The 16,850-nt window shown below is 55.8% G+C and overlaps 1 protein-coding gene across 1 annotated transcript in view; it reads right to left on the minus strand.

The window, feature by feature from the left end:
* Window positions 1-3,682: 3,682 nt before the first annotated feature.
* The window catches only part of CACNG4 (calcium voltage-gated channel auxiliary subunit gamma 4), a 57,683-nt gene continuing 44,515 nt past the window's right edge, over window positions 3,683-16,850 (minus strand). The window contains exons 2-4 of the mRNA XM_072939442.1: window positions 15,579-15,662; window positions 10,583-10,723; window positions 3,683-6,581 (exon numbers count right to left, since the gene is read on the minus strand). Of these exons, the coding sequence (XP_072795543.1) occupies window positions 6,043-6,581; window positions 10,583-10,723; window positions 15,579-15,662 (764 nt within the window). The 3' untranslated portion in view covers window positions 3,683-6,042. The remainder of the gene's footprint in view (window positions 6,582-10,582; window positions 10,724-15,578; window positions 15,663-16,850) is intronic.

A 16,850-nucleotide genomic window follows, 5' to 3' on the forward strand; every position in this document is an offset into this window, starting at 1 on the left:
CTATCCCCTCTGCCCCTCTGGATTCTAAGGTCCCTGAGCAGCTATCCCTCCCCTCGGCCCTTCCCCGCCCCTCATCTCAGGGCTGGGCAGCCAGGGGTGCTATATTAGGAAGTCACTTGGCGGGTTCTGAGCTCCCTGCAGGGAAGCCTCCCCTCCCCCCAGGCCTGTCCTCTTTGACAGCTCCATGCTAGGCGCCCAGAACAGGACCCCTCCCCGCGCAGCCTGGCTCCCGGGGCACCCGAGACTGCTTGGGACTGGCCCTTTGCTGACTGTATCACCTGCATGGAACTGGGAACATCCCGAGGGGGTTTGGGGGATTGCAAGGCCTGCAAAGAAAGCAGAAGCCATGTGGCTGCCTTGATGGCCACCACTCCACCGCCCGGGGACCACTGAGGGCAGAAGAGGATGGGTGTCAACCAGAGAAGCCACTGGGATGGGAGGGCTCTCTCGGGGGCGGGGAGAGGGGTGCACCACACGGTGCTTGGGTCAGCTGGATGACACGTTTCTCTAGAACCAAAGTGCAATGCGCTCGGCCTGGCTCTGAGAGCACCACCTCCCAGGGCTGTTAGGAACAATTCTTTCTGGGAAATTCCCTGAGTGTTTTTAGTCAACAGACACTCCTGAAAGCTTACACGAAGACCAGTTGTAAAGCTGGAGCCTTTATGAATGTTTGCTTAAGTTAAAGTTTAATTCATTCTCCCAACAGCCCTGGGAGGGAAGCATTACCCTCCTTATTTGACCTGGGAGGGCACCAGGGCTCTGAGAGAGCTTGGGTGACTGGAGGATTTAATCTCCGTCTTTCTGGCTCTTGGCCTCCTCGCTGCAGCTGCCGGGTGTGGGCGGAGGACACGGCCAGCGGTGAGTCCTGGTGTCGTGCTGGGCCAGGATTCTGGGCTCTTTCTACCGCTGCCTGTTTGGTTCAATTCCATCAGCCTTTTGTCCACAAACCCAGGGAAAAGGTATCCACTGCCCCCACCAGGGAAAAGTGACAGTTTTCTTAGTTCCTTCTTCAACCCCCAACCTCTCTTTTCAAAGTTGTCGGCTCAAAAGTGAAGAGAAGAAAGGCAGGAATCGGAGTGTGTTGCAGGGAAAGGAAATACTGAGGATAAACACGAATTTTCATATTATGTCCACAGATGCAAGTACCAAACACTCGCTGTGGGATCGTCACCCTCCCGTGCCTCGGTTTCCCTCACTGTAAAATCAGCCTGGGGATTGCTGACATTTTGGACCAGCTCATTCTTGGGGGTGGAGGGAGGGGCTGTCCTGTGGACTGTAGGATGTGCAGCAGCATCCTTGGCCTCCCCTCCCTAGATGCCAGTCCCATCCCCTTCCCAGCTGTCAACCAAACCAAAATGACAACCAAAAATGTCTCCAGACATTGGTAAATGTCTCCTGGGAGCAAAATCGCCCCCGCTTGAAGAGTTTGTCACAAAAATTCTCGAAAAAAATATTTCCTTCCTTCCTTTTATTCTTCCTTTACGTCCCCCTCACCTCCTTCTTTGGGCTTGCTTCCTCTCCTGTGATGTGCACACTGAATGAGATGATTCCTAAGGTACCAGCCTCTCCTGCTGGTCATAGTGTCTAGTGATTCTGTGGTTCTTGTTTGAGTCCAAGCCTGCTCCTCCATCCTACGAAGAAGGAAGATAGCATGGACCTATTTTACAGATGGGGCATTGGGAGCAGAGAAGAGCCCAGATTTTAGCTTTGGAGCTGAAGGAGGTGCTCAGGACACACAGAAGTTGATGTAGTCCCAGGCAAAGGTGTCAGTTTCAAATAGGCACTCCCACAAAGATTAGGGATGGGGAGGCAAAAGAGGGAGATGCCGAAAGACACAGACCAGGAGCTGAAACTGACCAGCTATGCCCCCAAGTTGTATTCCTTTCCTCCTGGGCTAGACTACACATCCCATCTTCCCAGCTCTCAGATGTGAACATGTGATTGAGTTCTGGCCAACGGCATGTGGGCAGAAGGGGAAGTTACAACTTTCCAGGCCATTGAAACCTCTTACAACACTCTCTGTGGAGCCTCCAAAGCGTGGGTCTCTGCATCTCTGAATAACCGCGTGGAACAGAGCACCTCCTACCCGCCCAGCTGATCGGGCTTCACGGATAAGGAATAAACTTCCATTGCATTAAGCCAGTCTGCATTCCAGGCTGTTGGTTGTGTCGTTAGTTTACTCTGAGTAATACAAGTGAAGGGTGAATGGGGGCTGGCAGGCACTCTGGGTTGCATTTTGATCAGGGCACTAGAACATCCACTTCTTTGTCAGTTCTTGTGGATTTAACTTTGCAACTTACAGAGGCAAGAGTTTTAGCTGAACAAAATGCACAACCATGTGAGCCCCACATCGAACAGAGAGGCCGCACTGTGTCACTGAACGCAGGCTGCACAGGAGTCCGCCCAGGACGGCTGCAGAGCTTGTGCTGAGCCAGAGTTTCCTCGGAGCTAAGAATAAACAGAAGTTCCGGCGCATGGTGCCAACGACGGGCAGGGCTGGCTCCAGGCTGGACGAGCCCTGAGCCCGGAGCTCGGCAGGGGTCAGTTGGTGGGATGGGACCCGAGCTCCCCTGGGCCCTGGGCCTCGTGGCCCAGCCCATCTGGAAGCATCAGTTTTCCCTAGTGCCCATCTCAGGCAGGAGGAAAGAGGGTTAGAAAGCCAGGGCTGAAAGTTCGGACAAGCCAGAGTGGTCCCTGCAGCCACGAGGGTGGGCTTATGGAGACACTGGGTCTTCAGCCTCCCTGCTCAAAGTACTTAGCTGGGACCAGGGTGGGAAAGGCCTTCGTGACACCAAAGTGCTCTTGAAGGAGGCTCAAGAGTTTGGTGCATCTTGACTCCAACAGGGTCAGAGAAGACCGGGGCTCTCAGGAAGAAAACTCACTGTCTTAGTCCTTAAAGAGAAGGGAATGTGAAACTGGATGTGAAAGTGCCCGGGTCTGCAGCTCGAGTAGGACTGGAGGGCACTGGCATCTCTCCTCAGTGCCTCCCAAGAGGGGAGGGCTGACATCCAGCCAGTGCCCACCTGCAAGGGTGAAGCTGGCGGGTTATAGTGTGACTGGTGGGGGCCTGTGCTGTATGTCGATCAGAAGGGTCACTCATGGTCCCTCTCTCCATCCCTTGGAGACGGCCAGCTGCACTGCCCGGGATTGGATGGCTCAGTCTCGTTTGGCCTCTGGTTAGAGCCATATTTTCCATCCAGCTCCTCCAGGCATAAAGCTCACATTTTGGTACGGGGCTCCTCCCTCTGTTTCTCAGTCACCTCAGGATTTGGAGGGGAAAGGAGGCTGGTTATTGAATTTCTTAGGAACCCCACCAGGCAGATTAGGGACCCTGAGGCTGAGGCTCTGTCGGGCTGGTCCCGCCCTGCAGGTTCTGAAGACAGGCCTGGCAGGCTCAGCTGTCCAGATGCCCCCACCACGCTGGAGGTGGCCTGTCCCTCTGGCTCATCTGGGAAAAGGCATCTCCACAGCACCACCCAGAAGTCTAAACCCAGCTGGTGGTGCTGGGCGGGTGGCCAGTGACCCGGACAAAAGCCAGAGAAACCGGCCTTGCTCAGCACAGAATCCGCCCTCCCTTCCTCTTCTCCTGGAGGGTCCTCAGCTTCTCCCCGTTCCCAGGGACACTATGTGCCCACAAAGACTTGAAGGGCGATCTCCCCCTCCCCCTACATCAAGAAGAGAACATTTTAAAAATGTTTTTATTTAATTAAAAAAAAGACAGAACTAACAACCCAAAACCAGTAGTAGGTACAGAATTCACAGGTGCTTAACTGGTGAAACACACAGGGGCTGGATGGAGAGGGTAGGGGTGGGGGGAGTGTGAGGAAGGAGGCTCAGACCACCGCCTCCCGCCGTGGGCACAGAGTCTCTGAGTGAAGGGCGGGGGAGCTAGCTCCACTCCCTTCCCCAGGGAGGCCCCTCCGAGATGCCCGGGATGCCCGAGGGGAGGGGGTGGACCAGAGCCCGGGGCGGCGGTGGGGAGAAAGGCTGTGAAGACCAGAGGGTCTGAGGTTGTTCTGCTCCCTGCTCTTCTGTCCCTCCTTGTCACTTCCTTCTACTTTCTTGGTCCCTAGAGTGGGCCCCGCGTTCTCTGCCTGGGACTGGGCAAGAGGTAGGATTCATTGGAACACAGCTTTCTCCAGGAAATGATAGAAATTTCCGGGGCAGCAGGTGGGAAGGTGGCTGACGCAGAAGAAAGGATGAGGCTGCCTGTTTTTGGAAGTGACAGAGGCAGAGTCTCGGGGCCTGGCTGGGGGATGTGTCCCCAGATGTCGCCCCCATCCTTCTAGCCCAGTGAGATGGTGTCATGGCATGGAGAGGTTGAGGGTGGACAGGTGGGGGCGGGACGGGGTGGGCCCACAGCAGGGGCGGGCCACGAGCCCTGACACTCCAGCATTCACTGCTGTACATGCTTGAACAAACCACACAAAGCCAACCTCAACGGGAGGGAGGGGTTTCGAGCAAGTGCAGAGGGGCCCCCGGCACGCAGTCCGTTGGGGGCGGGACATGTGGAGATACCCTCAGTGGGGCAGAGGAGGATGGCGATGACCATGACCTGGATCTGAACTCCTAGGGGCCGAGTCCACCCAGGGGGGTCCGGGAACAGATGGCTGAGGTAAGAATTTGCTTGTCACTTCTAAGTACGACAGCTACCGGGATCACAGACAACTGCTCGAGGATGATTACCAAGTCTCAAAAAGTAAGAAAGGGTTTGTCTTTAGAAAGCACGTGTTTTATATAAAAGAAGGTCAGCTCCATGTTCAAAAAGGATGCTTTCCTTTTGAACCCGGACATGCTTCCACGTTCTCTGCTTGCTTCCGGAGGGGGAGAAACGGTTGGGAAAACGTCAAACGTGGGACCTGCCGCCTGGCTTCCCACGTGCTGGGACGTCAGGTCGGCCTTGCATTCAAGCGTCCTCGCTGAGCCCTTTCAGGTGGTGGCGGAATAAATCACACTCATAGGATTTGGGGCAGGTGCTGCTGCTGCTTTTTAAGAGGGGATGAATGTAACTTGCTCTCCTGGTATTTGCAGTAAGTCGGGATTAGTAACCACCCAGGAAATGGATGTTTGTTCTGATTCTTTTTGGTTGCCGTTCAATAGGCCATGGGTTCTGTTCCCAAACACCATGGGGAGGGGAGAGGGTCTGTCTCCACAGCCCCCTACCACCACCATGAGGGGCAGAGCCACTCCTCAGGCCAGTGGGCAGGGGTGGGGAGGATACAGCAAGAGGCCACTTGGCCACCTTTCCTCTGACCGGTGGAATCTTCCAGACGCTCAAGTACAGTCAGTGTGTTCTGCCCTTTCTATGTGAGGCAGAAACTTCCAGGAGCAGAGAGGAAAGCCAAAGACAGATTCTGGCCTTTACCTCACGCCCAGGCCAGCGAAGGCCTCCCCCTTTGCTGAGTCCTCCATGGGCCTCGGTGTCCTCAGGTTGAGGGAAGCCGGCCCAGGACAGCACAAAGGCCAAAGCACCAGTTGGCCACAGGATCACTGTTATTTCGACAATAGGCCACTGCCCGAGAAAGAGGGACAGACAGACAGAAGAGGAAGGGGGCAAGCTTCAGCATCCTCGCCTCCAGCTCACAGACACAGGAACTTCAAGTTCAAAAGCAACCATCCAGCATTCAGAGGCCCCCTTGTGCCCCGCGAGGCCCTCCCCGTGGCCCAGCGCCCAGGCTGGGAGGGAAAACCCGGAAAGTCTGTTCTTCCGCCAAGATTTGCTTCCAAGAGGAAATAATGGCTCGATTTTGCTTTACCAGGTTGCTCAAGGCTGCACAGCCTCAGGAGAGCTCTGGGGCCTCCTGGGAGATTTCAGAACCGTGGGGCATCCCAACACCCTTTTGGGGGATAAAGTTAGCCTTCTCGCTTCCAATTCCCGTCTCCGGGGAGGGGGGGGCTTCGCTCCAAGCCAGCCCGCGATGCATTCTGGAGACTGGGGAGGGTGGGGTTTGGCTTCAGTCCGTCCGTCTTAAGGGTCGGCCCCCCCTGCAGGATACAAACAGCCAATCCGGGGAGAGGCCGGCGCAGAGAGGACAGGGCGGCTCACACCGGGGTGGTCCGCCGGTTCAGCATGCTGATGTGCACGCCTTCCTTCAGGTCCTGCTGGAAGAAGTCGTGCACCTGTAGGAAGCCGGCCTCCTGGTCGGGGCTGTAGCTGGCGGCCGTGGTCACTTTGAGGGGCTCCCTGGACAGCGTGTACATGGACAGCTCGCCCATGGGGATGGCCCCGGCGATCTTCAGCCCTACCGGAGACGCGTCCCTGGAGGGAGAGGCCTCGGTGGACCTGGAGCTGGACCGCGAGCGCCGTCGCCGGTACCTGTAGCTCGGCATCCTGGCGTAGGGAGACGAGGAGGGAGCCTTGAGGAACTCCCGTTTGGTCTTAAATCTCAGCTCTTTGTTTTTCTCAATGTAAATGTTTACAGCCAAGACGCCCACGGTCTCGGCCACAATGAAAGACAGGGCTCCGAAGTAAAAAGACCAGCCGTAGTTGTAATGGTTTTTTTTGTCTTCGTCGCGTTTGTCGCTGGGGTCGCCTGTGTTGCTGGAAATGTAGACGATGATGCCAATGATGTTACTGAGGCCTGGAAGGGGAAGCAGGAGTGGGGCGGGAGGGAGAGAGGTAGAGGTTAGACCCCAGCTGGGCCGGGGGGCGGGGGACGTGGCGGGGGCCCGTGGGCAGGGCAGGGGCTGTGGGCGTGGCGGGCCCGTGGGCGTGGCGGTGGGCGGGGCTGCTGACCCCTCCCCGTTTGATAGGTATTTCTTTGTTCTGGTTGCTACCTTTTAAGTAAAAGCAGTTAATTTTGAATGGGTAATAAAGTACAGAGTTCTGGTGAGTATAAGGTAAAACACAGGCTCTTAGCTGCCCAGCTCCCCTCCTGAAGGCAGCTACTGTTAATCTTCGGTATATATATCCTTCTTATAACCATATCCAGTCTCTCTCACATACATTTATTTTTTTCTTTGCACAGTACTCTTTAGCCCCCTTTCTTTTTACTTAACAGATAACCTGAGAGACGATTCCCTATCAGGACACGAAGCACTGTCTCTAACTGTACACGGCATCCGCCGCAGGGACATCTAACCAGCCCTCTGCTATGAGACAGCCTTGTGGCTACACCATTCCACACACGCACGTACAACTGTGATGAATTCCCTGAAGAGAAACTGCTGCCTCATCAAGCGTGTGCATTTAAAAACAAACTTTTATTTTGGGATAGTTTTAGACTTACTGAAGAGTTGTGAAGTCAGTACAGAGAGAGCCCCTTTCCAACTCCCCACCCAGTTTCCCCATTAACTTCTGACATGCTATGTCCACGTGTCACAACCAGGAATCCTGCCTCATACATTCCTACTCACTTACCCTCCAGCCTTTCCTCGGATCTCACTGGGGTCTCCACTAATGTCCTTTTTCTGTCCCAGGATCTTGAGTTTAGTTATATTTGCATTCAGAGTCCCCGCCCAAGACCCCTCCATAGAGGCAGAAAATACCTCAACAGCCTACAAGTTGTGCTATCAAACTTCTGGATCTTTGCTGATGTGGGAGGTGAAAGCTGTTGTTGTGTTTATGTGATTTTCTCTAATTACAAGTGAGGTTGAGCAGAACTGAGCTGCCTGGGGGTGAATCCAGGTTCTCCCAACTCTCAGGTCTGGAACTTTGGACAAATGACCTTTCCGTGCCTCAGGGTCTTCATGTGCAAAATGGGAATACCAGTGGTGCGCACTTCACTGGCTGGCTGTGGAGATCCAATGAGTTACTACGTGCAAAGCACTTACAGCATGCCCGGCACACAGGGAGCCTGCTTTAAGTTCTATTACAGGCTACTGTGTTGTATCGTAAAGTAGCGTGTTGTGTTGTCTATGCCCTGCCCAGGTCCTTTGTCCATTTTCCTACTGCACCGATCTCACTGTAGATGGGTTAGCATGTTTCCTGCTAAGGGACCAGAGATCCAGCCCTGAGCAAACTGGCTCTAAGTCTGGGCCCCTTGCCCCTTCTGCTATGTTCCAGAAGAACCCTCCCCGACATGGGCTTTCATGCTCACCGTTTGCTTCCTTCCCTCCCTCCTCTCTTGTCCCTTCTCTCCCTGACTCCTAGCTTGTCTTTCCTTTCCCACCCCGTATTCTACACAAGTCACAAGAACGCTCCTTAAGTCACATTCCAGCGGATTCTGTGTTCCCAGAGAAGTTGCTGCATCTTCTTCCGACTCTCCCAGCCTTACCTCTCCCTAGGCTGATCATTCCCCATCTGGAATTCTTCATAGGCCTGTCTCACCTCACTGCTGGGGCTGGAGTGGCCTGGGGCTGGGCCCTGCACGGGCCCCAGGGCCTGGCTGCCTCGGCCCACAGTCAAAGCTCCATGAACCAGGGAGTAAATGGGAACAAATGAATGTCCCCTTGCTGGCCTGCCGCGTCCTCTCCTCTCTGGCTGGATCCTTGTTTTTAGCTGAGTGTCTCTGGGCCCTGGGCTCTGTAGTCCCTCTGGTGATGTGGCACCTCTGAACACACCTTTGAAATGATTCCTCCTGGGGGAATGGGCAGCAGTGGGGGCACCTCACTTTGAAGACCGACCACCCTGGCCTCAGCAGTGTCTTTGCCACCGTGTGACTTCAGGGAAGCTGCCTGAGCCACCTGCCTGCCTCCTCAGGAGCTGGGATGAGGGGCTTGTGCTTACGGAGTACTGGGCACTCGTGTTAGTGTACGTCCTCTTTCCTTTCCTCGGGAACGGACGGGGGCAGCATTCAAACGTCACAGCAGGGATTTCCGTAAGGGCCCACACCTGGAGAAATCTGACTGCTTCAAGGAGAGGAAAGAAGGGATGGGGCAGGGAAACTGCGTGGAAGAAGGATGCTGCTTCTTGGTAAGGAGACCCTAACTTCCCAACACATGCGTGTGCGCACACACACATGCACACACACCCTGACACAGACATCCCCCCTCAGATACACACACGCATACATTGACTGCGCTGGAAGGGGACGACAGCTGAATGGGTGTAGAAGAAAGAGCATGAGAAGCACAGCCAGGAGCCCCAGCTCTGCTGACCTGCCTGGGAGATCTTGAGCCGGTCTCTGAATTGCTCTGGCCCCTCAGGTCCATGATGCAAAAGGAAGTCATCTTCCTTCTCCAAGGGAACACAAGAAGAGATGGAGATGGGATGACCTCTGGGGACCTACAAGGGCCAGGCACCTTTCGAGGCCCCTCCCTGAGCTCAGCAAAGGAGGCATGACCACCAGCTACTGGGATTCTCATGGTCACCCTCACAGTATTAGGATGCGAGACCAGATGCACAGAGGGCACAGGGCCTCGGCCCATCTCCGGCCACCTCCCCTGTACTGCTCCACCTCACCAGTCCGATGCAAGAAAAAAGAAAGGTGTTTTAAAAGCACAAATATTGTTAGGACAGTGTAAGGAGCTATGGCAACAATTTAGGAAAGAATTGCTGAGCATCTTAACATTTCTCACATTTATTCACTGGAATGAGGCCTACGAAGTCAGATGGCTCCTGTTGCTCCAGACAGGACAGGGACCTCTGCTGCACTGTTATCTTCACTCCTCAGGAGCCACCCAGAGTCCCAAGGATGCCACTGGCCAAGCTTTGTCCCGCAGACACCTGCTCCACGCACCCACCACCCCAGCCACTCAGGCCAGAAAACCCAGGTTCTCTGCTGAATGGTGAATAAACACTGACCCATCTCCTGCCTGGATTTCTCCCATGTCTGCAGTGTGAGGGGAGAGGGGACAGGCATTGAATTGTCTGCATCCAGGCTTGGAGAAGCAACAGTGTAAAGCCATTTTGTTTGGTTTGGTTTGGTTTTTTGGGGGAAGGTAATTAGGTTTATTCATTTATTTATTTACTTACTGGAGGTACTGGGGATTGAACCCAGGGCCTTGTGTGGGCTAAGCAAGCACTCTACCACTTGGACTGGGAGTGTGTTACTGTTACCCACAGCTCTGTGGGTTTTCATTGGGTCGAGATAGGGGTGGCATAAAGGTGTTGCCGCCCATCTCTTAGCCAGGAGAGTTGGGCAATCAAGATGGCCCCAGTGAAGGGGGGGGTCTGCCCTGCTCCCGCCCCAGCCCTCTTGCTCACCCTGCCCCAGGCACACTGGGCTTCTCTGCTTCTGCACCCTTGCTAGCCCTGTCCCCCCCTCACCCTGTCTGCAGTTGCTCAACTCCTTCAAGTTTCCGTGAGTCCCTCTGGGTACTTCCCTGACGCCCCAACTCAGCCAGGCTCCCCGGTACAGGCTTGTAAGGCACTAGGACTGCCCTTTTGTGGCATTTTGCACACCTTATTATTTTTCCAAATTGAGGTGAAATACATATGACATAAAATTAACCCTTTCAAGTGCACAATTCAGTGGCATTTAGCACATTCACCGTGTTGTGCAATTACCACCTCTACCTGGTTCCAGAACATGTTCATCACCCCAGAAGGAGATCCTCATATCCATTAAGCAGTTGCTCCCCACCCCCTGCCTGGCCCCCTGGAAGTTTGATATTAATGACGCCCAGTGATCTTATGGTCGACCCGCTCCCCCAGCAGGACCAGTACTCAGTACAGCGGGGACCAGAGTGGGCAGCTCACCTGCAGCCACAAAGAGGATGCCGGCACTGAGCACGATGTTGTTCTTGCGGCTGTAGAACCTCCCAGCGCCGATGCAGAGCCCGCCGAGCAGGAGCAGGATGGTGCTGAGAATGGGGAAGACACTGGAGGCACGCACGATGCCTGGGCCGACGGGAGACAGAGCAGACAGGGTGGTGAGACCAGCTGCCCTCTGGGGCAGGGCCAGGGGCGTTGGCCAGAAGCCCCAAAGCTCTCAAGGCCCTTCCCCTTGACTCTAAGACTCCCGGCTGGCCCTGGAGACCCAAGGTGGATAGGGAGCCGAGGCGGGGACAGTTGGACCAGATCCAAGTGACAGCCCAGGCCTGCTGGTCACCCCCCCGGACGCCAAGTGGCCTGGAGTCATATCTGTCCACGTCTCGCTTGGCCTCTTCTGGGGTGTGGGTCACACTTCTGCCAGCCAGGAGGGAGGAGTCAGTGCCACCAGGGGAGCCACCACAACAGCCAGGAAAACACAGTCGGACAACACCTCACAGCCCACTAGGCCCTTTCCTGGACACCATCTCCACGAAGCCTCCAGGAGGCTGGGGAGCGGCAGGCAAGACAGGCAGCTGCAGTGGGTGGCTGAGGACACAGGCTTCGCTTGAGTGGGTCTGGGTAGCCTGCTTTGTGACATGCTGGCTGTGTGGCTTTGGTCACATCACCTAAAACTGGGCTTCCCTGTTAGTGGAAAGCAGTTCATAACAGCACCCACATCCTGCAGCTGGTTTTGCACACCTAAGGGGCTCAGCACAGGGCCTGGTCTTAGCATGCACTTCTGAAGTGACAGCCTTTAGCGCCATTGTCACCGTCGTCACCCCAGGGGACAGACGACGATGCGGAAACTCAGGACCTCCTGAGGTCACAGAGAAGGAGGCAGCTGGCCAGAGTTGGAAATCCATGCAATGATGTCCAACAGAGTAAGATCTGCACCTTTGCTCTGCTGCTTCCTGGTGGGGTGGGTGACCAGGGCATCTAACTTCTGACCACCTCGGTCCCCTCTTTTATAACCGGGGGAGACCAGTAATACCCACCTGTAGGGGGCTGAACTGTGGCCCACCCCTCCCCAAAAGCTATGTCCAGGTTCTAACTGACGGTACCTATAAGTATGACTTGAGTTGGAAAAAGGTCTTTGCCGATGTGATTACGTTAAGGATCTCGAGATGACACCATCCTAGATTAGGGTGGGCCCTAAATCCAATGACAAGTGCCCTTATGAGGGAGGAAAAGACACAGGCAGAAGAGGAGACACAAGGGGAGAAGCCATGTGAAGACAGAGACAGAGAAAGAAGTCATGTTGCTCAGGACAAGGATGCTGGGGCCACCAGAAGCTGGAAGAGGCAAAGAAAGATTCTCCCCTAGAGGCTTTGGAGGGAGGACAGCCCTGCCAACGCCTGACTGAAGACATCTGGCCTCCACACTGTGTGACAGTAAGTTTCTGTTGTTTTAAGCTACCCACTCTGTGGTAATTTATTACGGTGGCCTTAGGAAAAGGATGCACCACCTGCGAGGGTTGTGGTGAGAATTTGATGGAATAAGGCACAGAAAGCACTTAGTAGGGACCTAGGGGATGCGGGTCCCCCTTCCTTAGCATCTGGCTGGGAGGAAGGGCGGGAGGAAGGGAGGGGGCATGTGAAGAGGAACCCCGAGCTCAGCCTCCCTGCCGCGCCTGCATCCCAGCCCAGGAGAAGTCCCGGCTCCGTGGACCCTGGGTGGTCCCGGCAGGGGACAGTGAGTCAAGGAGCACTGGCAGGCCCCCCTCCTGAGCCAGCTGAGCTGGTTTCAGCCTCTGAAGGCAGCATTTGTCTCCTTCTTTGTAAGCCCACCAGTGTGTGCCCCTGCCACACAGAGAGGGGTTTGTTTGGGGCATTAAATGAAGCTCTTCTCTCTGCCACCTCCTCCTCCTCCCCTCTCTGCCTTCTTGAAGTTGTGGGCTCTGGGAGGAGGTTTCCTCTGCGCTTCTGAAATGGGCCTCTGAGCTGTGCTGGCCAGAAAAGGAGGATCAGGTCCCCCTCGATGCCCTTGTTCTGCAAACGGGTCACAGGAGAGAAGGGAGACTGGACCCTCCAAAATCACTGAGGTCGGGCTGGGCTCAGAGCCGCCCATCCTGCCCAGGTTCGTCATGTGAGCGCTGTCCTTTGCCACATGAGCTCATTCTGGGGCTCTGGGTGTGCAGGCGCCAGCCATTGGTGCAGGCTGGGTCTTGCGCAGAGCGGGGCTGATGTCCAGCCCATGCCCTGGGGCCATGTCAAGCCCTGGCGAGGACCTGTGTTTGCTCAGAGGATGAGCATCTCCTTCTAATTCACCCGCAGGCACACCGTGGACTCCCAGTAGCCCTGACATGAGCACTCCTGAGGCTTAACACAGAAACCATCCACCCAACCAGAAAAGTGGAGCCTGGAAAAGGGGAACCAGGCCCAGGGCAAGTGGGAAGGAACTCCTGAGGCCAGTGGGGCCGGTGGAATAGAAATGGCAGGGAATCAGGGAAACACAGATCGGATGGCCGCGGTGCCCGAGACCTTGGCCTGTCTTGGAATGCTGCCTCCTCCCTCTGGCTCCAAGCTCACAGGCACCTGCACTCTGAGCTCGCTTTCAGGCTCAGTTCTCCCTGCCTCCGCAGCCCCTGAGTGGAGAGTCGGCTGCACTTTCCACCCCAGTTCCACCAGCAGCCGACATCACACGCCCCGAAGCCATCACCCCTCCTCCTCCTTGAGTGTCTCTGGGCTGGTTAATGAACCCAGTCGGTCTCCCCACATTTCCTTCCCAAATGAGCTTTAATTGCTGATGTGCTGTCGCCATCATTTTATTTTGGAAAATCACTGCTGGGACCCTGCCACCCCCCCAGCCCTCACGCCCTGCCCCAGGACACCACTGCCAGAGTTTGAGGACAGCGGGGGCCTGGAGCTGGATCGGTGAGTGTGGGGCACATCCTTGCTTTGCTCTTCCAGATCCTCGGACCCCCTTTCCCCATCCTGCTCTGGGCCCAGGGAGGCTGATGCCAGGGACCAGATCATCGGGGTCCCCTCATTCTGGCTTGGAAGGAGAGCAGGGGAGACGGTTATTCCTCTGGCTCCCTTCCTGCGGACAAGGATGAGTGGCTGCATTCCTTCATAAAGGCCACACTCCTGCCAGGCGGCCCTGTCCTCACAGCGCCCTTCGTCCAGGTGACTATACCTGCTTCTCCCACCTATTCAGGCCGAGGGGTGTAGGGCTCCTTCTGTTGCTAACCCCCTGCAAGTTTCCCTGAGCCCTGCCCACCCCTCTGTAATGAGTCCTTCACTAAATGACCTTTCACCCCATTTGAGCAGACCCTCTGCTTCCTGCTGGGACCTGGGAAGCCGTATCATCTGACCTCTGGGCTGATGTGTCATGAGGCCCATCCACCAAGAGATTCCTGTACCCTGGAGACCGTGAGGGGACAGGAGTGGGGAATAAAGAGGAAGAACCAGCAGAGGCAATTCCCATAACCTGGGGCAAGTTCAAGTGGGAAGTGGGAGAGAATGGTTTGTTTCTCCAGTGCTTCCTTCCCCACAGTCCCAAGGCTGGTCGCTGGGGCATATCTGCCCTCAGAGCCTTAAGAACCACCCAACTGCCCTGGGGGGTGCAGAAGAAGGCAGGTTCTGAGTCAGGGTTGGTTTTCAATTGAGCCATTCTGGCTGGGCTGAGCACCAGCAGCTGCCCTAGATGGCTGTGCAGGCCATGCACTGTGCAACTCACGGAGTGTTATTTATATAATTGTCTATGCAAATAACATCCCTTGAATTGTGCAGTGTGCAACCTGCACAACCATTTGTGGCAGCCCTATGGAATAACATTTGCTTGGTTTAGTATTGACTCCCAGAAAGCAGAAAGAGAGGACAGGTGGGAGGAAGAGGAGAAGGTAAGGGAGGAGAGATAGAAGGCAGATCTGGCCAAATTATTTCAGGTTCTGGGCCTGGCCAGAGCATCCTGACACTGCCCCAGGCTCCATGGGAACCACACGCTGTTTCATTTCACTAGATGACTCACAACCAAAATCCTTTCTCTTAGAAAAAACGATCCATAAGCAGGTGCAGAGTGGATTGTGCTCCCTCTGAGGATGCTGGTATCGATTCTCCATAAATGCAGCTGGCCCCAGCCCCTGGGGGAGCTGCTGGGAGCAGCTCTGCGTGTGTCTTGGCTAATGCAAAAGGGAAAAATGACTTCAAAACGGTGCTGATTTTTCCATTTCCAGGTTCATTCCTGGGCTGTGGCTCCATCCTTCCTCCCAGGGAGGTGTCCACAGGCCCAGGGATGAGATCAGGATTTAGGGCATAGTGCTGTTCGTCCTTTGGGGTTCAGTATAGTCTGTGACTTCTGGGTTCCCATCTGGGGGCCAGCCCAGCCACAGGACCCAGGCAGGGGCAGCTCACGGGCAGACGTGACAGCTCGACCAATTGGTGCTGGAGACACTGAGGACCCCCATGTCCAAGGCTGGTCCTGCTACCTCCCTCACCTTCTTCCACAGGCTGCCTGGCACCCACTGGGCTTCCTCAGTGTGTGACTTAATCTGGGTTTTTAAGAGGAGAATGCTGGGTGGTGTGGGGAGGGGTGGGCGATCCAGTGCTGGCAGGGCAGTGTCCTTGGGGTGTCAGAGCCCCCAGGGATGCTGGGACTGGGCATGCCTGTCTCTAACTTGCTTGCCAGGACTGGCTGCAGCAACCACTCCTCTGAAGACAGCCATGCCCAGAAGCCCCGGGGAGCTGGGATGCCCCAGCCTCATCCCCTCTTCCCAGGCCCCAGTCTCCCCGGGCATGATCCTATCAGCCAAGTAACTCCACTGGGATGCCCAGCCTTGAACAAAACGCCATCCTCTGAATTAACAATTCTGAGTCAGAGAGGGAGTGACAGGAGCACCCAGAGAACAGCACCCCACCCACTCCCACGGGTCCATCTCTCCTCCAGCCGCCTACCCGCCACCCGCTCCTGCTCGGCACATGAAGGAGGGATTCTCGACACTTACGGAGGAGATACTCCGAGCTGTCGTGGTCATAATCGTTGTCCTCTGGGAAGTGATTGATCCGGAAGCAGTGGCCTTTATAGATCCCTGGAGGGAACGAGAGGAGAAGAGCGTGGTCAGTGTGCGTGGGCTCCACGTGCACGTGCTGCCTGCATGCCTGGCTCTGGGCGCGGAGGGAGAAGAATGATCCGGTCAGGGGTCCTCGGGTCTAGTGGGGGGGGGGGGATGGGCACACACAGAGAAGAACTGCAGAGGGGAAAGTGCCCAAAGGTGACCGTATCATTTCCAGTCCACATTTGGACACCTATGAGAGTGAGGCCACCATCAGTAACCACGCAGGGACAAGAGGACTCAAGCAGAAATTCCTGGGCCAGCAGGACAAGAGACCCCCTTATTCAAGGGGGCTGCAGAGCCAAGTCTTGAAAAATGACAGTTTCCCAAGGGGATGGGGAGGAGGCCTTCGAGGCCAAGGAAGAGGCTATGTATTTGCCCAGGGTGGGAAGTTCTGGAGCTGAGAAGGACCTGTATAGGGGGAGGGGCTGTGACTGAAGGTGGGGCGGATGCTACGGGTCAGGTAGGTCAGGATGAAATCTGCCCCCATGGTGTCTGTCTGTCTGTCTTTCCCTCTCTCAAGCACACAATTATGGTGAATCCCTCCTAAGTTACACATCAAATATGCACACAGTTGGCAACGTGATTCTAATCCCCTCACTCAGTGTGATAGAAGGAAGAGAAGATGGAACAAGAGAAACTGCCAGAAAAGTCGAGACCCTCTCCTGCCTGGCTTCCCCTCCCCGCTCGGAGAAGTTGCCTTACAGGGTGGGAGGCAGGGTACCCTGGATAGTTCTGCAGGAGGACCGCCCAGTCCTCCCTTCCAGAATCTCCCATCTAGCTCTCCCAGCCCCCACTCTCTTGCTGTCTGGGAGCGGCCAGTGCAGAAGTGGACACAGGTGGAGGGGGTGCTTGGGGGGTCGGGCTCTGCCCGGCCGGCTGACCCCCTCACGCCAGGCTTGCCCCCAGCTCCTGCAGTGCCCGAGTGGGGTGGGGGGCGGTCTCCACCAGAGCCAATTCTTGTTCTGCAGCCGCTGCCAAGCGTCTCACTGGCCTTCCCACGCCCAGCCCGACCTCCTGGTCGGGAGCACAAGGTAGGGAGCAGGGCCTGGGCCAGACCAGCGTCCGTCTCGGTGCTTCCAATCGGGAGGCCTCTGAAGAGCTGGGGGCTGGCTGCTCTTCCTCCTGTTTACCAGTCAGCCGGCTTACCAGCTCTCCCCAAGC

This window comes from Vicugna pacos, chromosome 16 (assembly GCF_048564905.1).
Source record: "Vicugna pacos chromosome 16, VicPac4, whole genome shotgun sequence".
In the NCBI taxonomy this organism is placed as follows: domain Eukaryota; kingdom Metazoa; phylum Chordata; class Mammalia; order Artiodactyla; family Camelidae; genus Vicugna; species Vicugna pacos.